This window comes from Chamaea fasciata, unplaced genomic scaffold (assembly GCF_029207755.1).
Source record: "Chamaea fasciata isolate MVZ Bird 193981 ecotype frontalis unplaced genomic scaffold, bChaFas1.0.hap1 SCAF_11, whole genome shotgun sequence".
Lineage (NCBI taxonomy): Eukaryota > Metazoa > Chordata > Aves > Passeriformes > Sylviidae > Chamaea > Chamaea fasciata.
In genome coordinates, this window is record NW_027094096.1 from 16320558 (window position 1) to 16342912 (window position 22355).

Genomic DNA, 22355 nt, shown 5'->3' on the forward strand with positions numbered 1-22355 from the left:
CAAAAACCAGAAAATGTGCAGGCTCTTCCATATGCAAGATTTCTCTGCCCTTTATTTGCATCTCAGGTGCTGTAAGGAACAAAGAGAAAATATTTCTTTTGTTCTTCTAAATACTGCAGGTTCTGCAGAGTCTTTCTCATAGCCAGCCCTGCAAATGGTAGAAAACGCTATTCAAGTGTGCAGCTCTGGAGAAACTGTGCATGCCTGAGAGGAGACTTCTCAAAGGGGATGCAAAACAAAGTGCTTGGCCCCCTTGTTATCACTGGTGCCAATACATCCTAATGCCACCCTCTATACCAAATCACAATTGTTAATTTTCATTACAAGGCACTGTCTCCTAAGCTCTGGTCATCCCAAAACAGGCAAGAGCAGCTGGGTGCGCTTCTTTTGAAAAGCAGGTGTGCAGGCAGAACTTCCGAATGCTGCAAGTATGCAAGAGAAAAATATCATTCCCTTTCTTGGAACTAATTTTCAGTGGTTGAACAATTCACAAAGAGAAACTGTTAGTGCAAATACTCAAAAGGTCAATCTCTAAATAAGCAGAGAGAGTGATGAAAGGGGTTAGTTGTTAGAAATGAAGCTGAGATGATCACAAGTCAAAAAAAGCAAAGCAGCAATGAAGTCAGAGCACAGTGAGCATGCTAGAAATTTTGGCAAGATCACATGTGAAGATACGAAAAGCAAAAGCTACGTTCCCCAGTCTGAAATGGCACATGCCCCAAAAAATTCGTCTTTACTTTTCCCTGGGATTGTCACCCACTTTTACTCAGTTTCGGAGGATCAACAACTGGTTTTGTAGTAGAAAGAAGCATCAGCTCTCCCCACCTAAATGCTATGTTCACACTAAAACAAAGGATGAAAACAGACATAACTTGCACCTACTACATAAATCTTGTTTTATCTTCATGCCTGAATAGGATTTCCCTCCAAACCAGATGAACATTTCTCCCTGACACAACACCAGCAAACCACAGTGTGTAGTTCACATTAAAAGGAATCTGTACAAAGTCAATTAAGAAAAACAGTAAAAAAAAAAAAAAAAAAAAACAAAAAATATGATGACAACGTTAGACAAATGATAATAGTTGAAAATATTTAGGGAAACTTTGATGATGGAAATATTGCCTATAGGTTTCCTGTTTTACAGTGTTTACTTTTAGGACTTGCTTGTTTACCAGTCATGTGGCAGTGTCACATTGACTATAAATACATACTTTACAGAAAATGCAGAACTGTAGAAGCTAGAGATCAGTTCTTGGCTCTGAGGTGAAATTCAAATCTGATTATGTATCCCAGTTAAGGGCTGGCTTTCCTATAATGGGCTAAGCTCCAAAGATTAGCACAGTCAAAATTTGGCTCTATAGTTTGTAGCTTGACCCTAGGTAAACCTCAGGCAGCACCATTTGTGGTTCAAAACAAACAAATAAAAAAAATCCCTTGATGTTTCTGAGTCATCACACTGCACTAGTTCAATTTTCAAAGGTGAATTTGTCTCAGTCAGTCATAGAGCTTTCGGTGGGATTAATAAGTGCTTTGTAGCTCAAAGGTGATTTGGCACTAAGGACAGCACTCCTGTGCAGGGAGGACCTGTGTGAAAACAGCCATGTGTTCACATCACAGAGCCTTGTGCAAGGCTGAGAGGGCTGTTTGCAACTGCAACTGCTTGGAGCTGGGCCCCAGCTCCTGAGAACAAGGAGAGCACTTTGGACGTTCCTGTGAATATCAAACATTTGCTAAAAGGGCAAGATAAAATCTTTCCTCACGAACCAGGAAAACCTCTCTGCCATCTCATATTGTGCTGTATGTCTTGTCCTTTTCCTACTGGCGCCCATCCAGGACAGTGTAATTAGAGGACACATGGCATGACAAGAGCAAACGATATGTCAAATACACACAGATCACCAGCCCCAGCTGAACAAGTGCCAGTGTCCCAGCACAAGCCAACAAAGGTGCTTAAGGAAGTCAGCAGCTCCAGAGACACTGAATGACAACAGAAAACTCTCCAAAGCAAAGGCTGGGACCAAAACAGCTCACGCACTGGTGGGGAAAATAGCAGGTCCCTCAAGAGGCTGATCTATGCACAAGGCACCAGCAGATCAGCAAATGACCCAGATAAAGAGAGCAATGGATATATGCAGTGGCCTTCCAGAACACAGGACTGCAAAATGTGGCATGTCTAACAGTCTCTTGGTTTGGGGAAAAAATAAAAAAAGGAAGGACTGCTGGTATTACTGATCAGGATGCTGAAGATACAGGAAAAGAAATAGCAATGAACTTCTGGAATTCACTACTACTACAACACTACTACCAAGACAAATACTGCTGGACCAACAGAGCATCAAACACATTTTAAGTCTGGCCTCGGTCTTGACCTGTCACTTTTAAGTTAAAACCTGCTCATGCTGCAACAAGGAAAATGCTGAAGGTCAGCTCTGCAAGGTGCTCAGTGCTTTCACCAGAAGCCAGACAGTTGTACAAAATCCTTGTTTGTTATATGATGGAAGAGAGAGATGTAGAGTGAGAGGGAATATGTGCATTTGTGAATCAGCAAGTACTAATGTGTGTTGTGGTAGCAAGAGAGGGGAAGCAGGGAAGAGATCAAACAAGCAAGACTGGCTATGCCTTGAGCTACACTGAAAGCCTTTCTTGAGATTTTCTCCTTCAGTGTCATCCACAGGAGGAATTTCAGGCTTGCCGCATTGTCAGGCTGCCCTAGCCTTTTGACTAAGACAAGGTAGGGGATAAACTTACATGCTGTGTGGGCAGTGCTGTCCCTTAATAAACAACACAACCAAAGGATTAATTGAGATAATGTTTTACTGAAGGCGGCTGGTGACCGCTGGCTGTCCCCTTTCCCTTGGGCTCTGAAACAAGCAGACAAGGCAGCTGCACTCAGCTGAGCAAACACACACACACTCAAACCCATCCTGTTTGCTCTGCTCTCTGTCCTGTGCCTGGGCATCCCAGCCAGAGAGGCAATGTCATTCCAAAGCATCAGTTGAAAGACATCAGGACTTCAGCCCCTAGGCTTACCAGTGGTGCTCAGCAGCTCCCAGGAGGATACACAGACATGGCCCCTTCCCTCAGAGATTCCCTGAGAGCCCAGGGAAGCAGGAACCAAGGAAAACAGACTCACTGAAATTTGGATTTGGCGGTTTGGATGGCCTCACACAAAACCCTGCAAACCTTACAGGTGCCATTACAACTTCCCCTTTTCAGGGGAAGCACAGACCACTGCATGTCAAAACCTCTGGGTTCACTTCCCCCACTTCAACACCACTTTCTCTTCGGACTTAGGCATGTTAATTAACCCAAACAAGGTTTGTTTTCTGCATCTGCATGATGAGCATTGCCTGGTCAGAGGCATTCTTACGGTCCTTCACTGCTTGCACACAGTAATGTCCAGGCTTCTTCCCTTGGGGGAAGATTTAGTGATCCCACCAGAGTTCCTATGAAGGGAGAATGAGCCACCTGAATTGCTCATGCCTGGGGCAAGCAGGCTGATGGGGGAAAACCCCTGGGTTCACCCCCTGGGTGAAACAGCTGATCCACAGTAAACCCAAGGAAAAGGAAGGTAATACAGGATCCAAGCTGTCATACCAAGCTGGCAAATTTTTTGATCAAGTGTGCTAAAGGCTGACATTAGGCCACTCAAATATCACGTTTTGGTTAAAAACAACTCATTGCACATATTCAGCTGAAGGCTGTAGGAGTCAGTCCTCAGTACTGTAAACTTCATGAATAGGAGGCAGAAATCATGGATGATGAGTCAACACTAAGGACATGGGTAGAACTCTAGAAGAGCTATTACCCAGCTGATATTTGTCTATACACACGTGCATGCATTTGGGTGCTAATATCCCACAACAAACCTCCAATTAAACGTATGTCAGCATTCGCCAAGTTGCTTCTTTTTGTCAGGTAGATTTTTGTATTCATTCTTGTACTCCCACAATTTATGCGTCCTTATGGTTCTCCCAGCACTCAAATCTCTTGAGCTCCTGCCAATCTAGATCTACCCAGGGCAATCACACAGGTCTGAGGAAAGTCACACACCTTGGCTGAGGAATTGCAGCCTCTTGCAATTCGAGTGAAAAATCAGTGTTGGGGAAGAAAGGCATCTGCAGAACAGCTGAGGCAGATATGAGGTGATACGAAACCATGAGTAATAAACTCTCATCAGTAAAAGCTCAGTGTAGCTGCCTTGCTCACTGTCATCACAATGCTCTGGACCCTGTATACTGACCCTTGTATATATTCATCACTGAGGAGGAGTGAGCAGCTGCCTCTTGTGGAAAGCGTAAGAGAAGCAGGAAAAAACCTCCATCCAAGAAAAATAGGATGTGAGATTCAGAGAAATCCTTCTGGGAAAAATCAGGAGTAGGGGGCTTGGAAAGAAAGCTTAGGAAGAAATGTATATCTGTAAAAATGGCCCAAGTTTTCAACATTATTTCTGCTTCATATCTGTGGGGATGCATGTTCACAACCAACCCCTCCTGATACCTACCATTGGTCTCTACCTATACTGCCAACAGCCCTTCCTGATGAGGTTCACATCACTGGCAGTGTCTGTTCAGAAACAGCCCCAATCACTCACAGCCCACTCTGAATGCTATAGCAAACCTCCCCAGAAATGGATGGGTTTCCACTGCAGGGTGTCCTTTACTTGAGCTGTTCTGTTACAGCACTCCTCTTCCTTCTTCTTTACAAGAACTCACACAGGGATATCTTCCTATATGTGAAGTAAAATCTCTGTTTGCTTAGAAACAATGTCTTATGAAAGAAAGTATTGAAAAATGTTAAGGCTGGTAACCAGCAGGGAGGGAGAAGGTGTTGATCCCCCTAAAGCTAACCATAAAGTCACTGCTGTACCAGAAACAGGTTCAATGTGTAATTCTTTTAGGCAGGCAGGAAATAAGGGAACACAAAAGGCTACTCTATGATTTATTCAGTCTCCCAGTTGTTGCTTGAGAATCTCAGATGACAATACCATGTTAGCCCCTGATCTATACTCCCAGCTGTTACTAAATCAACAGAGTTGCTCCAAAGTCAATTACTGCTACAGTGACATCACTCTGGTCCAATATACAGACTGCAAAATGAAAACTTGTACATTCCAACTCAAGAGCCTTCATAGGATAGCTCAAACTCACTGCTAAAATGTTATTCTGCACAAATTCTGTATATGTTCTTCATTTATAAGGTGTCATATCTGCTGTGGCTTTTTTGAATGTCTGCTCATTTCCATTCTGGTTTCTCATCTCATTCCAGCAACAGCTGGAATTACTGTACAGAGATAGCCTGACTCCAGCTGCAACACAGCTCCTTCCTTAAATGCGTTTGTTTTAAAGCCTTCTAAAACCAAATGGGGCATAACATGGCCACCAAATGTCTGATGAACCAACCCATACTGAAGACCAAAGGAAACTGGTTGAACAATCCTGAACACTGGGCAACAACATGTATCCTCTTCCTCATTTCCCACATTCTTTGCATCTGGTTTCCCATAAAACATGCAGATGCTCCAGTAACAAGAAAACCGAGGATGTCAGTAGTCATGCCTGATCTCACTGGCCTTTCCCCATGTTTGGCAGCAAAATAAAACAGGGACTTAAGCCACGGTGAGACACTGCATATTTCTGCTCTAAGCACACACTCAGCAGGTGGGAGAGTGGGCCACATTCATCCTAAATCCCAACAAAGCCCTTAGATCCAGACAAGGTCAAAGCTCTGCACTGTTCCTCGAGGAATGTATACACCTTACTTTCCTAATGTCAACTTATTCATAAAACTGTATGACTTGATTAAATAGCTCATTCTCACCTCTGAGGGAATGTTTTTTATCTGCCTGGAACAGATCCTTGCTTTCTGTCTGTCACCACAGGAGGAGAAAGCCATGGGGCTGCTACCCAAATGAGCCTGGCTGAGTTACTTTCTCCCTCTGTGAGTTTGAGGAAATGACCGTAACAGCAGAATATTGCCATAGGCTTTTCAGAGGCTTTGTGAAGCATTTAGTTGAGATTCATACGAGAGCTCTGAAAATATAAAACACTACATAAATGCTACAAGTTAACTGCTTTTAATAGCCACAGATTTAAGAGAGATCTTTCTTTCATTTCTGTACAAAGGTGCAGAAATATCCTTCATTTCAAATAACCACTGTGCCTGCTGTGAGAGGCTCTGCACATGATTTTCCTTGCCTTTCACACAGAAAATAGGAACACTGCTTTGCATTTATAGACTTTAAAACTAATTTGCAGACAATCAAGTCTCAAAGCCCCCACTGTGATAGAGGAGGTAAACATTATACCTGTATTAGAGAGGAAGCTAAGAAGGAAAAAGGTTAAACCACCAAGTCTAAAGCCAGAAAGGAGACATTTGAGAAATCAGGCATGCTAGTAAGGTCTATCTAGATGCACAGTTGCTCACTTATTCGTCTTCCTGAACAGTTAACTCTTCTGCTCTCAAGGTTCTAAACATCAGGGTGCACACATCATATGGCGAAGGTGGCCACAGCAATAATCTGTATTACCACCATATTTAATCTTCTGCAGATACTTCTGTTGACCACAGAGTGTGCCTGGAATTGCGTGAGGCCATTTATTCCATTTTCTAACATGTGTGGCAGTAGAAAATTGTTGACAACTAAAAGTTAACCGAACACTTATTTTTAGAACCCAAGTCCAACGTTACAGTGTCTGGACTCATAACTACCCATTTCTCCAACATTAAGCCACATGAAAAAATTGCTAGAATGATAGTATTTCCAGGGCATATTGAGTCACTGTCCAACATCTAAATTGGGAAATAATATAATTTCTCAGCAACTGGCAGCACAGTGGGAGGCAAAGCTTGCATGAACTCATCTTGTGTTGAAAATTTTACTTTTTTTAAAGTAAAAAAGCAGGTTCCTCATCACTAAACATGGGGTGTTTTTAATTTCCCAATTATAGAAAAACAATTAGGTTCTATGGTATTGAATTCTTGGCATTATCTAGTTTTTAGAACAATTACTAAGCATCACTAGCAGAATTATAATGGTGATAACCAGGGCGCAGCAAGTGATAACCAGGGAGCAGCAACAGCTGCACCATGGAGACTCAGAAACATATATAATTTTTTAATCTGATCTATCCTATAGAATGTGCTATGGTCCCTACCTGGAGGCTCTTTCTGACCAGTCCTTGGAGAATGATTCCTATGAACTTCAACCCTGCCTACAGCAGAAATTCCCAGCCCAGGTGAGACCACCTTGTCTTGCTTCCTCAATGGCCCATGGGAACGCTAATGTAAGAGTAAAAAAGTCTCCATGGCAGTGGGGTTTTTTTGCCTTTTTTCATTTGCATACAATTATTTTCCTTCCATGGACGTGCATGCTCCACATAATGAATTTAAGCTTCTGACAAAAGGTTTTTCCTAGATCAGGGGAAGCACAGCTCAGAAGTAATTTGCTGATGCTTGGGATTTGCACGCTGAAAGCCACAGATCTCCTGTCCAGGAGAGTCTCTCTCCTTGAGAGGAGAAGCTGCCTACAGTGCTTCACTTAATAATTAACTCCTAAATGGAAGCAGAAGAGTTGATGAGGGTGATGAAGGTTTAGGACTGCATGTCTTTGTATCCTTTCTAAAAGGAGAAACAGATGTTTCCAACCACCACAAATTTCCACTCCACAAATCTCTTGCTCTGGCTGTTACCTTGGGGCAGTGACTTCCAAATGCTGTACTAAGAAACAAACAAATTAATTGTTTTGCTGGAAGGTTCAAGAGAGAGTCTGGGGCAGAGTCAGAGGTTGAGCACATTCTCTCACACCGCAGCTCAGAAGGCAGAAGACAGCATTGGAAAATCCTGTTCTAATACTGCTTTTTTTGCTGGTAATCAGGGTCTCCACGACTGCCAGTTCAATTGGAGAAGAGCCCTGGAAATTCTTCTGCTTTGTCAGCGACATGGTCTCAAGCAAAGCCCTGTCTAATCTGTCAAAGTACAGTCTGGATGCTTTCACTAGCATTATTTTAAATTTCTAAACAAACACCAGACCCTACCAACTTGTGTAATGGTGAAGAAGTTAATTTTATCTGAGATGTTTGGGTTTCCTCCCCTCTTTTGTCTCCCACTTTAAATTGATGCCATCTTGATTTAAAAACAAAAAAAAAAAAGGGGAGGCATTTTTTTTGAGTCCTGCCTGCAGATATGCATTTGTATGCTTTCTCCATCTTTTAACTAACAAACAGGAGGGGAAAAAAAAGTTAATTTTGCTAGCAGCCTGCTGTGATATAAATAAAAATAATAGGTACATTCACAGATTTTGAACTTTTTACAGCCGCTGCTGCAAAAAGCAATTTTAATTTATAACCACGGATTCTTGCAAAACATATAACGAAGACATAATAAAATGGAATGTTTATCCTGTGGCTCCCATTAGGCCTCTTCCGTTCGATGGTTGTAACTAATGACTTGTTTTTCCACTTTTGTATTGGAAGCCTTATTATTGGGCTGCACAGAGCATACCTTATTTGATTTCCCTAGCAAGGTCTGCACCTCTTGCTGATGCCCGCAATTAGATGTTCATGAAGTAATATTAAAAAGCTGCATAATCACATCTGTGGTCAAAAATTTAAAAAAAAAAAAAAAGAAAAAGAAGAAATAAGCCAGTAACAAGCCAGCTCTGTTTGTATAATATTATACTGAGCACAATAGACTAATGTTCACTCCAGCGCATGTGTCCTTTTGACTAACAACTTCTATCTGACAACCTTTTTTTGGCAACAGAACACATTGTACTTTTTGGATAATTGACTGTGGAATATAATGTTGTTTATTCAAAAGCAGGTCACACAGAACTGAGCTTCTGAACTTATCCTTCTACCTTTCTTATCTTCATGCTGCTTAAATTCATGCTGAATTTCTTTTAATTACACATATGATTTTAATTGGTGTTCTGTATTTATTCAGTAGAAGGTGACCTGATGGTAAAATGGTACAGAAAGGTGGGTGGGATGCTGAATTCAGATTTGAAAACTATTTGGACATATTTATTGGTGAGCAACCTCATGAAGAAACAAACACAAGCACATGCACTCCCAACACCCTCTGGTACCTATAGGGCCATGTTTGCCTGCAGTACAACTGCATTATTTCTCTGTACTGAAAGATCTACTAGAAAGACTCATCCACCACTTGCTCAGTGATCTGGAAATTCTACAGCAGCAAAAGGCCTAATTTTAAGCCTAAGCCTTGGAGGATAAAAGCCCTGAGGGAAAGTGATGTAGAAACACATAAAAGTTGTGAAAAATCTAGATGACGGGAAATGCAGTTGAGAAAATGGGTTCAGGAGAAAGTTTTAACTGAAGTATTCAAATGAGGTCGTGCAAGAATTTATGTGTTTCTAAAGCACGTTTTTGGGATCTAGCCTGTGGAAAGAGAGGTCACAAGTAAGTATTGCATAATAGGAGGGGAAAGGATTTTGATGCAGCAAGGAACAGAAAAGCAGCCTTCTAACACAAGTAGAAGAAAGAGACGAAAGGCACCTTTCTGATGCCGATCATCAGATCAGGAAAACACAACTGTCACCTGAATCTTTGATTCTGCAAGATACACACAAAACAGAGGTTTACAAGAATACAAATGTTGCACAGCACTTCTTCACAGAGATTTCTTCTGTTGGCCAGCTTGGGGCTGCAAAATAAAACCCACCAGGCTTCCTGCTGACAGCCTAGAAGGAATCCACCAGAAGTATACACACAGCAGGAGCTTCCCTGTCCACTTAGGCCATTTTTCTCCATAGAAAAGGCATGAATTTTCACTTTAGGCTCTATTGCAGCAACAACAGAAAAGAAGGATTCATTTAATGAACAACCAGCTCTCACAAAGTTGGAGGAAACCCCTGAAAAAAAGATTCTTCCAGTGTAGAGTACTTCAGTAAAATAGAGTCTAACTAGACAATAATAGGATGAAAACTATGATAGCTAATCTGCTGTATATTATAGCTCAGGTGTGGTTCCATTTTACTGGTGACTAAACTAATCCTAATAAGTCAAGTTAAGTTACAGTTGACTCATTTGATGAAATTTTGTTTGTTTGTTTGTTTAGAAAAATATTTAATTGGAAGGACGAGTGATACTAACAGTAAGAATAATTCATCTGTCTGTGCTGGTGCTGAACCACACTGTGGAAAATCCTTGCTAATGCTACATTGATCAGCTAACACACAGCAGCTCCACTCTTCCAATTTGTTTTGTGTAGCTGACTTTAGACGGCCCATTTCAATCTGGACTATTTTGAGGAGCCATGTGAAACCAAGTCACTGCCCTATTAGTGTGGATAAAGAGGCACATGAATACTACGTCCGCTAAAGCAAGACGTAGTTCATCTGATATTTTTTCAGTAGAGAGAATACACTGTGTCTGGAACAAAGAAGAAAATGTGACTGGAAAGTTTAGAGCCCTTAAATTAATTCCCTAGACAAAAAGTTGAGGCATCATACTCATAATATCATGTTATGTAACTTGCTGTGGAGCCAGGCAGCTACTAAGTGAAATACTATGAGTTATAAAAACAAAATATTGTTGTGAAAACAATTTTACAGCTTTATAATTCACTATTATTTTCATTTAAGAACAAAACTGTCAGTGTAATTGCAGATTCTGTTTGCCTTGCAGGAGTTCTTTCAGCCTGTGATAGGAAACCTCTTCTCTTTTTTTTAAACTTTTTCTTCCCCCAAAGGTTGCTATTGAATTTACTATATTATGTTTCTTTATAGTTATTCAGAGGTAAATCTTAACAGGAAGCCCATTATGTAGAGGCCAAAGTTAGTTTAACACCAGAACATTTATGATCAGTAAATGTAACCATATATCAGAAATTGCTTCATACCATTATTCTTGGATGAAACAAATATTGTATCAGCAGACATTATGGACTACTCTGTAATCTTTACAATTGAATCTCTATTTTTGGTGGGATCCTACACAGCTGGCACTGCTCACTGTGAACCATGATAGCTTTCTAACTTGCCTGCTTATTCAAGTGCAAGGCTCAAGAGCCTGGCTATGCACAGCCACCCCTATCCAGGGAAAAATGATTCATCTTTTAAACTGTGCACAGTCCCCTACGCAAAGTGGTGCTTCAGTAACAAACCATTACTATTTTATCTGTATGTGCGCCATTAAAAACTGGATTAAGACTGCAAATATGCTTCACAGAGGTCAGTGGGGAAAACCACCCAAATATAGGAAGATACTCTCCAAATAAGACATCATCCCAAGCATTGTCTATGTTGTCACTCTGTTATGAGCATAGTGACTTCTCTTACCACTGGCATTACCATCAAGTCATAAACCCAAGGAGTTCCACATTAACAGGGCAGCCAGAGACCTTCTCAAACAGAAGAGCCACCAAACACCAGGATGCACCATGTCTCCTTGTTCTGCCCAACTCTCCTTATCAATTGGTGCCTAACCTTGGACAAGTTCCTCTACCCATTCAGGTTCTGGCTTCATTGCAGTAAACTTGACAATGACACAGAGGTTATCTAACAGAAGAACAGCTTCCTCACATGCTCTGGCTTTGGAAGAATTACAGTGGGGTTGGACTCGAGCGTATTTTAAAATGGAAGGAATCAGCTCCTCCAGTAATCAGCAGCACCATCACACACAACAGCCAGAGCGCCTGCAAATTAAGTGGCACTCACTTTTATGGGTGCTGCTTTCTGTACAGAAAGCTGTAAACCTTGAAGCAAGGCCAACCATCCTTGTCTCATCTTGCTACAAAGCAGGCTGCCCCTTAGAAACCTGAGCTCAGGCCGCCCTGGGGTTCAGGCAAGCCTCACTGCCTGGAAATCAGCCAGCCTCCCTGCCTGATGCTATGTAAGTATACACTCACTGCATCTTACAACCTCAGACCCCAAATTCTTATGTTAGCCTGTAACACAGTCTGGCAGGATCTCTCAAGGTAGACACTTGGTTACCAAGAGTTAACCAGCACAGAAACAGAGCCCTTGATTAACTTCAAGGTTGCCCCATGCCTTATCATGTGTGGAGGCATTGTCCTCAGCTTATTTTAAGAAGGAGCAAGAAAGAACATCCAGGTATTATGTCAAAAGCCTCTTTCTCAATTATTCCTCTTATATTTCTAACCCATTGTGGCTGACTAAAGGCTAAAGCTGCAAAAGCTGCATCCTGAAGCTGTAAATTTAAGTTAGCTTTTCAGTATATGCTGACCTGACTTACTCCTGTAACTGCAGGCTCCCTGTTATCTTTAACTTCAAGGTAATTGTTTGGCAACTCTTTGTTTCACTATTTCAGGAAAACAATTCAAGTGTACGATTCCTAAGAGGAAAAACTGATTAATTGCTCTGTCATCAACTGGTTCCTGCTAGTATATGGACAGCTTAAATAATAAAAATATAATACAAAGAACAAAGAGTAAAGTTCTTAAATGAACATGTTAAACACATTTAGTGCCAAGCATTGGGCTCTTTCAGAAGTCTAGGGTATAAACCAGACTGTATCAAATTCCTGCAGTCAGGATAAGGACACCATTCTGAAAACACCTCTTTGCATCTCTTGCCAGCACCTATTCACCTGAAAAAAACCCAAAGATTTTCGTGCAGAAATTTATAATAACTTGAAGAGGAAAACATCATTCTCAGTGCCACAGTATCACAAGTCCTGAGCTTCTCATCTTATTGTTAGACACAACTGCCTTCTTTCCCCTCCTCCTCCTTTTAAGAAAAGCAATAGTATTTAATTTAATCCACCCAGAAGCAATGACAGAGTCAGCAGCTGATATACAGCTAGTGCTGGTTAGAACTCTGAATTACTGTTTTGTGAAGAATGTCAACATTTTGACATTTGTTGCTATTCTCAGGGTAGAAAGGAACTGCATATTCATCTGGAAATTTTGAAATGTCACACTGAACTCACAGATTCAACTCTGAATTTCAGAATTTCACCTTCTATTTCATTTTACATTAGCTTTCAGTCTTTTTTAATTCATTAAATGCCAAAGTAGAATATTTTAAATAACGCTTTTCAATTTTGTTTTGCTTTATTTGAGCATATTAAAACCATGGGAAGCCACTGTCCCACACTGACGGAAAACCAACTTCAATCATCATTTTACACTGTCTCCAAATTTCTTCCATTGAAAATTCTTCATATGTGACTTTTGTGAAGAAGACACTTGGGTGAAGACATAAAATTTTGGGTGAGAAGACACTTTGGGGGAGGCAAGCAATGCAAAGCAAGCTGCCTGCCTTTCTCCACAAGTCAAAAGCGACACTAGGAAGGAATATATGCCTTTGACAGGAGGAGGGAATCTGGCAGACTGCTTTTATTCATCTGCAGAGAAGGAAAAATTTCTAGTTGCTAAATTAACAGCAAACAGCAAGAGAATTAGTCTCAGTACAAACGCAAGTGCCGGAGGTATCTCCTTCATGTGAGTGATGGCAGACTGTAAAAGTTATTAAACCAGTACAAGAGAAGTGCATCAGTCATAGCGAAGGGCACTGGTGAGCGTATGTTTCTGAGGCAAAGATGAAACTTCCAAGCAAATGTCTTCATCGCAGATATTAAATCAGTGGAAAAACTGACAAAAGCTGTGTAAAACGAGAAAACAGCGAGCCGTCACAGTCCCTTTTGGGCACAGCAAGCTTCATGAGACTATGTCAGGGCTGGGTGCAGCAGGCAGCGAAGAAATCATCTCCAGCAGTGCGGAAACCACGCGGCGGCTGAGGTCCACTAGTCACAAGCGGCCACCACCACTTAAACCACACCACAGGCATGAGCTGCCTCATTAAATCCTCCTGGTTTACAGTTGTCTCTTTTCATGGTGCTCACCTGGAAACCTGTGCAAAATTGAAGGGCTGTCTGAGGAGGAGGCCATGCTCCATATGCACTGATGCCTCCATAGGTGTGAATGAGGATTCTGAGACCTGTGGCTTACTGGGCTGAGGAACTCGGGCACTTGTGCCATGTGTGGGAGAAGAGACACGGCTACCAAAGGGACATTGCTCCCTTTCTCCTTCCAGCAAATCTGCAGCAAAGGAACGTGGATTTGAATGCTGTACTTTATCAGAGTTACAAGACACTTCTGTCCTCACTAAATTGGTAAATTGCTCTCAAGAGATCAATGTTTTTGTTAAGATTTCCACCAGTTTGGACAAGAGCCACAAAGCTGACTCAAATGGCTTCAGTGGTACCAGTCTAGATGTTGAAAACGTGAAGGTCCCTTTAGGAAGGAGTGAGCTTCCCAAAGCCTGTGAGTAGAATTAGGAGAATAGCTGGGATCTGAGATCTGGGAAGAACAGATCTCCCAGAGACACCTCTCAAATACACCAGGAGATACATGAAGTCCCTAAAAGATCCACAAATCCACTTGGGAGATATGATAGTGTCTCAAAAATCCTCAAACATGACCAAAACCAGTGAATTGAGCTAGACCTATTTGGAGATACGAGAACTCAACAAGGGTTTTCGGTGTCTTAACCAGTCCAGCACAGAAACATTTGGTGATAGATGAGCTGGTCAGTGGTAGGAGTTCACCAGTCCTGCTTTGGCCACAGGGCAAAGTTCTGGGAACACTCCACGTCAGAAACTGGCTTTGTCTTATGTCTACTATGGACATCTTGGTGCCAGAAATGGGCGTCCCTAATAAGCCACCCTGGCCTTGTGCCCTCTGCCCTTTGGGAAAGAAGTTAAGAGAGACTTCAGATTTTGACTTGGTCTGAGCAGGCACAGCAAGAGCATGAGAGGAGCCAAATGGTCTCATGAGACCTCTGCTGCTGCTCCTACAGAAGTGCCCACCAGCCACCACCCAGAAGAGAAAGCTCCTGAGGTTTTTTGGCTGTTGAAGCACATGAAGGTTTAAATGAGGACATGCACTCCACCAGATCATTTCCTAACTAGGACTTGGACACTAATGCTAGACAGGGTGCTGCAAAAGACTAAAATGCCCAGAGGCTTCACATGCATGACTCTCACTCCCTAAGTGGCCCTAGGACAGAATGCAATGTGGAATTGTGTGTGAGTAAAACTCATTGTTTTCAGCAGGCATTAAGAACCAGTACAGATTATTTGCTGTTCCCATACCAATCCAGATTTATTTTGGATCAGCAGCGACTTCAACATGATTAGTACACAGCAAAAAACACAGAGCCATAGTGTCATGAACCTCTTCCTAGCCAGAATGCCAAATATAAACCTTTTTTTTCTACCCTTTAAAAACATGAAACAAATTTAATGAAAAACTTTGCCTCTCACAGTAATGGATCACAGTATAGGTTAGAATTAAGGACCATCTTAATCTCAGATGGATTTGCTACAACATCCTTAATAATTTGCACACAAACTGTGTTCAAGATTAGGCGTGCACTTTTCTGAATACATTTAGAAATTGTTTGATATTTTAAAATCATTCCCTTGCAAGAAGAAGAATTCCTAAAGGTCATCTTACATTTTATGTAGTATGTATTAATGCTTCTTACCCTTTCTGTTTCTTTAACTGAAAGGTCTCAAATCAACCTTGAAAATGCAAAACACAATCAAATGCAGAATCATGTGTGCGTGTAGGAAAAGACGTTAAAATTCACATGATAGCAAAGTCAAATTACAGTGACAATTCTCCCTAACAGATACCTGGCTCTAACACAGCCTTCTTTTTCCATTTTAAATAAAATAATTCCCAAAGTCGATTTTATGAATAAGTTATTCTGCAAAAGAAGAGAACAGCACACGGTAAGGCTGGACAATGCTGCTTTTAAGGCAAAGCCTGTCACCAATATGTTACAGAAGAGTTGTAACATCAAAAGTGAAATAGACTATTTAGCAGGCTGGAAGAGAAAGTTTCTGGAGGAATTTATCATCAAGGAGATGATAGTCTGTTCTGCAGAAGAACTGAAATTATTTTTTATAGAGATACTTGTGAAATATTTCTGCATGTGTATTTGCAAATGCCACGTGCACACACACCAACACGTATATATAAATATATATAGGCACACATGAAACCCCAAACTTGAGCTAAATTAAATTGTCCCTCCAGCTTTGTAATGCAAATTAGACTAACAGGCTTGTGCTGTTTGTGGTTCGAGATGATTTGCGTTTCCATAGAGATGCTGACTGAACTACAGTTTTTAAATTTTTTATATATATAAGCCTACTTGTATCTATAAAGGTCTAAATATGGATCTGCTGTACCTCAGCATTTCCTCAGTGACTCTACTGGAACCACAACAATTTACACCAGTTAAGGCTATGCGCAAATTTTGTGTCTTTCCCTAGCTTTCAGTCTAAGCTCTATACCACATACGCGCAGAGCTGAGAGTTTATCGCTTCTCTCCCTGCTTCAAAGCTTCTTGTTAAGGAAGGGCAAGAAAAGAGAAAAAGCAGCCTCTTAGCTGCTAGTAGATAATATTTCAAGGACTTATGTAATTTCTTGCCCTCTCTAAACTGCCTCAAGAAACACCTTTGCCTTTCAAAGTTTCCACTGTCAGGAAACCTGGAATTCAGGGAAGATCATCTGTGTGCTGTTAGAGAAGGAAATGATAAAGGGACAGGCTTTCTGTTATGCATCAGAAGCTTTTTCCCCTTTCCCTCCGAGCACCCACAAACTCAAGAGCACGGATGTGCTCAGACATGCCAAGGTGGGCCTGGGCAGCAGCAGCATCATTGCCTCCCTGCGTCACCCTTCGCGGAAATTCAACTCGTCACACACAGTGAGGATCCCACAAAGCTAAAACACCTCCGTCCTTCCAGAGCCACATTAGAGACGTCCACCAGCTGAAGTGACAAAAGCCAGGCAGGATAAGCTTGGGCAGAGAAACCAGGCAGACCCTCTTCAACTTTCTATTTCAAATTGACTTCACTTAATGAGGTCCAGGCGCTTTTTGAAGTGGATGGGGGCCGCCCGGTGTATCAGCATCGGAGAGGAAAACCAGAGCCGAGCCCTGTGGGGACTCATTTCCATGTGGTTTCAGTGAAAAGTGATCTTTGAACAGCGACACACCAGAGGACAACCTCCGCAATCATGCTGAACCACAATCAAAACCAGCCTCTTGTGTACCTCCCATCTGCCTGAGGACAGGCAGGATTAGTTTTTGCATCAGGGATGTCCACATGCACATGAAGCAGCTCATACCCAACATCCCACTTTATCTTGGGAGTGCCCAGAAGAAAAGGCTCCAGTTCAGTGATTCCTTATGGAGGCATGGCCAGGAACCTCCTTGGGCAACATCATGTCACAGGGACAAAGCCTCCCTCCCATGGGCTGACACCATGCTTCCACATGTGACACCATCTCACCATTTGAGGCTGACGGTTTTCCAAAGCCCCTGCAGAGACTCTTTTCAAAGCAGATGAGAGTTCCCTATTTCCAGCTTTTAAGAAGCCACATGTAGGGAGACCTGTCCCACACTTCTGACAGCACCGCCTTAACCCCCACCATCTTTCAGGGAGTGTCCCAGGCCATGTTCAGCCTGTGGCTCTCCCAGGGATGCCAGTGACCACTGGCATCTCTTACCTTCTGCTGCAGGGCGGGCTGCTGCGGGGCCAGCACTGGGTCAGTGATGTAGGTCTTCTTCGTGCCCGGGGGCTGGTAGAGCCCAGGGGCAGCCTGGCCCATGGCATTACTGGCAGGATAGGCCGGCTCAGCCTTCCAGGAGCTCTGTGGCACGTAGGGCGCTTTGGAGCCGTTCCTGCCGCCGTATCCCCCGTAGTAGGGGTCCTGGTAGCGGCCCTGCGGAGGCGCGTATCCGTAGGCGGGCTCGGCGGGCCGGCCGGGCGGAGGGCCGTAGCCGTAGTTGGGCCCGTGGGGCTGCGGCGCTCCGTACTGAGGGGCAGCGGGCTGGCGGGACGGCGCCGTGCCGTAGGGCTGGCCGGGCCCCAGGCTGCCGTAGTGCCCGGGCTGCGGGCTGGGCGGTTGGTAGTGCGGGCTGGGCTGCGCCGTCCTCACCTGCACGTTGAAGGCCGGGCGGCTCGGCGTGGAGGCCGTGGCATAGGAGGCCGGCACTGGCTGCGGCTTCAGGGTGCCAACGGGAGTGACGGGGATGGGCGCTGGCTGCCCCGGGCCCTTGGCAGTGGACTTCTTGGTGGCCGTGAGGGGAGGCTGGTTGGGGATGATCATCCGCTTGTGGCCAGTGACAGGAGTGGACACAGATGGGGTGGCGGCAGCGGAGCTGCTTGAGGTGCCAGAGCCCTGGAGAGCAAGGAGAGAGACACAGGGTCAGCAGGAAGGGCCACTTGGGCACTGGGTCAAGCAACGAGGGTGGAAACGGGGGTTTACAGAAACACCAGTGCAGTGACTCAATCTGCTTAGGAAAGCAAGAATAACCTAGGGCCATGCGTTATAGACTGGTAATAGCAACCTTCCCCCGCTCTGACAGAACAGGGACAGCACCGCAGCAGCCGAGCAGAACTGCCGTGCATGGCATTTCATCTCTCCTTGGAGGCTTCTCCTCCGCCTCCAAACAAACAAACAAATTAAAAAATGATACACACACACACACAAAAAAAAAGGGAGACTCGCTAGAGGATAATTAGGGAAAACCCCATGCATTCCTGTGAAAATGAGGCCGTTCTGAAAAAGAGACAAAATGAGATTATAGTCTCTATGGAGACATGAAATTCCTTGGATCCCTAGAGCACTTGTAGGGTTCTGCCCCAGTACAGGAGCCTCTTTAACTGCACAGAAGGGAGCAGATTGGGAAAGCCTGCAAACAGGTCCCGGGCTGTAAGAATGAACTCTGATCAAAGCAAGTCACTGAGGTGTCCCTACTCTGGCTGTATTGGTTGAAAACCTGGAGTGACCCCAGAAAAGTTAAATGCTACATGCTTCATTAAAGGGCAGAAAGCAGGTCAGGATTTCCAAGAGCTTCAGAAGTCAGCTGCTACCATGGCAGCCATGTAACTCTGCACCAGTGCCCCAGGCACAGCAATGCTGGGGCAGCCAGGGAAGAGGATCACAGCAAATGCTGCTGCTTCCTGCAATTTGGCCACGGAATTAAGCTTTGGTGCAATGACGCCGTCTAATAGGCATCATACATCCTTCAGTCTAATGTACTTGTTTGTCTGGCTAACCTTGCATTTAAATGTTCAAAAACACCAGAGTGAAAGACATCTTTGTTAAAGTGCTAACAATGTGAAATAGTTTCTGAAGAACACTGACAAACACTCCTTATGTCTTTTCACTAAATCAAAGAAGTGCAACTTGAATTTCCAGAGTTTGGGATTAGGTAAAATTTCTTGCTTCTCTATTTTCCTTTATTCTAAAAGAGTACCTGAATTTTATGCCTTCTGTAAAGAAATGCATTAAAGTGAAAACATGCAGTATGACTGCTCTTAACACCATAGTTACATGAGGTTATATCTCATCCAAATTTCCTGTACCAGGTTTGATCTCATCCATGATCTTCTTGATAATCTACAAGTTCACAGCAGCCCAAAGGCAGACCAGCTCAGCCTTCACCCATGCTTATATGCACTCTAAGGCTTATGTGCCACCTTTAAATGACCAACCTTGTGTTTGTCCCCAGGTGTTCCTGCTTCATGCAGGCACCCTGACCTCCACCTACTGCTCCAGCACCCTCTTGCTGGGGAGGACATGGTGGGGACCCTTCGGGACATGCACAAGCTGTACTGGGGCCAGAGAAATCCTGTGCCTGGTCAGCAGGTGGCGGCAATTAATTGCTGCCAAACCACCCAGTGGGGGGTGGGGGAAACTTCAGCCACCGTGAGCCTCCAAGGGTTCCAAACTCATCCTCTGAACAGGGTGGGAGAAACTCACCCTCTGTACTGGGTGGTTGTGTCCGTCAATATTTGGTAACCACCTCATACAAAGAAAAAGAAGAATAAGTGCAAGCCTCTCAGCTTCTAGTGCACAGCCTCCAAGCAACTCTATCCAAGGGATAAGGAAGCTCTACCACCCAACTGGTAGCTCTTCCCTGGTGATGTGCAAATACTTTTTTGCTGATGCACTGGTAAAGACCTCACTCCTGCCATCACACCTTCAGGGCAAACCTCCCACAAGGAAGCACTGTAAATCAGCAAAAAAACCCCAGGCAAATAAGAGCATCAGTCTGTTTTGAGAGAGGTAAAAGGTATGTATTCAGAGGTGGGGAATAATAAGGCAGCAAACTTCTGCTGGAGGAAAAACATCTCAATGTATTCACACCCTGACCTTGCTAACAGATCCATGACAAGGCAGCACACAGACAGACTGAAGAGATTTTGAAACTGAGAGCAAGGAAGAGCTGAAGCGTGTCTCAGTTGAACTGCAAGGGCAGAAACAGGTTAAGGGTCTACAGCCCTCCATTAATACTACCTGATTCTTCTACTTCTGAAACACCTGAGGAGAAGTCAGCACTCCTCCCTCCCTGCATCAGAACACAACTGCACCAGCACTCACTGGTAGCAAGAAAACTTGTTTTCTGTCAGAATTGTTCTCCTGTGTCAGGTTAGCATTTATGCCTGGGACTGCCAGAAACTTTCCCATTTCCTCACCTATTTCATTCTAGTAAATTATAGTAGCTTGTCCACTTACTGTAATGGGATGAAAGGTCCACAATGCAGTACTGTGTAATTACCACCAGAAAAGCATTTTCTTTTTCCGTGTGAAGAGGTAGAAGGTAGATAATGTTATAAAGACAATGGCCTGTCTGGGGGAGGGGGAAAGACCAAACCAAAACAACATAAGCAAGTACTGTTCACCACATTGTGTATTTCTGAATGCAGACTCTGGAAGCAGGTCATGACAGACACTAGTAAAGCTCTTGTGATCCTATCTCAAGAACTGGGGGACTTTAATCTTACACATAAACATCCACATAACCCTTCACTTAATGGGCTGATGCCAGTCTCCTGCCTGGACTGGAACACACCTTACGAATGAATGACAAACCCTTCTTCCAAAAAAAAAATCCCAAACCCTCACAATCTGTGGACTGGCACTGAGCAGCTCCTGTGGTTTGACACTACAAAGAGGATGAACTGGGAGTATCTCTTCGTGCATCAGAATCCAGTGAAGGAAGGTGGCAATTTGGGGGAGCAGAGCCCAAACTTTGCTATCAACTCCCCAGCGAAGGCCCGAGCTAACAAGTACCGGCTGCATTGTGGCATCAAACCACAGGCTGCCTTGAGGAGGAGGAAGTTTGCATCAGTAGGAGTCCCCAGAGGCACCCTTCATGACTCATTCTGAATTCCTCTGAGGGCACTGGGCAAGTGTGTGATGAAAGCTGGGGTTTAGTGGGGGGTGGTGTAAGGCTAGCTGATGTGGTGTAGTAGAGAAATGGGACAGGCTAAAGGGAATTTAACACTACTGGAGCATTGATGATTTATGGGGACACAAGCTGGTTGTAGCTCTTGTGCAAGGGCACAGGTGAGGTATCACCACAAATCCTCTGCCCTTTTGCCTGACACAGAGAAGTGTGGCCACAGTCCAGCCATGCACTCAAATATCACCCCAGGCTTAAACCTTAAGATTACAAATGGATTAAGAAAAAACTTCATAAATGAACAGTAACTATGGACAAGATTCCTGCTCTGAGGACGGGAATGTGTTGGAAGGATGAGAAAAGGGTACTCAGATACCACTAGAAGAGAGATTTCAACAGCTGTCTGGAAGGCACTAGAAGGACAGGAGGGATGGATGAGGCTCTAAAGATGCCAGGTAGATGGAGTAATGGACAGAAGGCTGGAAGGGGCTATCTATATCACTGGTTACAGTCTAGCAAAACAGATGACTGTCACAAATTTTTCATCCAAGCGAATCCATAGAATTTCCATCAACAAAATGAGGTAGACTGATCCAAAAGCACATCAAAGTGACAACCCAGAAACATGGAAAAAAGTAGAAACAGGAGAAAGACAAAGGAGAAAGACAAAGAGTGAATTCATAGGAGCACAGGCATCCCTTTCTCCAGCAGCTCCTGGACAGCTCATTTCAAAACCATACTGCATTTGCAAGTGATTATCGCAGCCAAACATGCTCTCTGACATCCTCTGAGGGCTGTTTTCAGAGGAAGACAGGCTTTCCTCTGCTCGCCATGCCCTGATGAAACTGTCTGACACACTTCGCAAGTGCAAATTAAAACCACGCTACTTACCATCAACCCCTTCTTGCAAATTCGTATTTGCAAAGAGAGTAAACTAGAAACCCCAGGTGTTGATAACATAGTCGTTAAGAGAAACTAGAGTAGGAAGGAGTTAAATTCAGAACCTGATCTACCACAAGCATTATAATACAAAATCTTTTTTTTTAAATGGGAAAGCACAAGAGCCTTGTTTAAACACAGATGGAAGTACCTAAATGTACTGCCTCTTCTACAAATGAATTATCCAGCAGTTCAAGTAAAGGTGAACTAATAC

General features: G+C 43.5%; 1 protein-coding gene across 8 annotated transcripts in view; it reads right to left on the bottom strand.

The window, feature by feature from the left end:
* The window catches only part of LPP (LIM domain containing preferred translocation partner in lipoma), a 335034-nt gene that overhangs the window by 111880 nt on the left and 200799 nt on the right, over positions 1–22355 (bottom strand). For all 8 annotated transcript variants that reach the window (XM_066193362.1, XM_066193366.1, XM_066193367.1 and 5 more), the window contains one exon: positions 17515–18189. In XM_066193362.1, coding sequence (XP_066049459.1) covers positions 17515–18189 — 675 coding nt within the window. The remainder of the gene's footprint in view (positions 1–17514; positions 18190–22355) is intronic.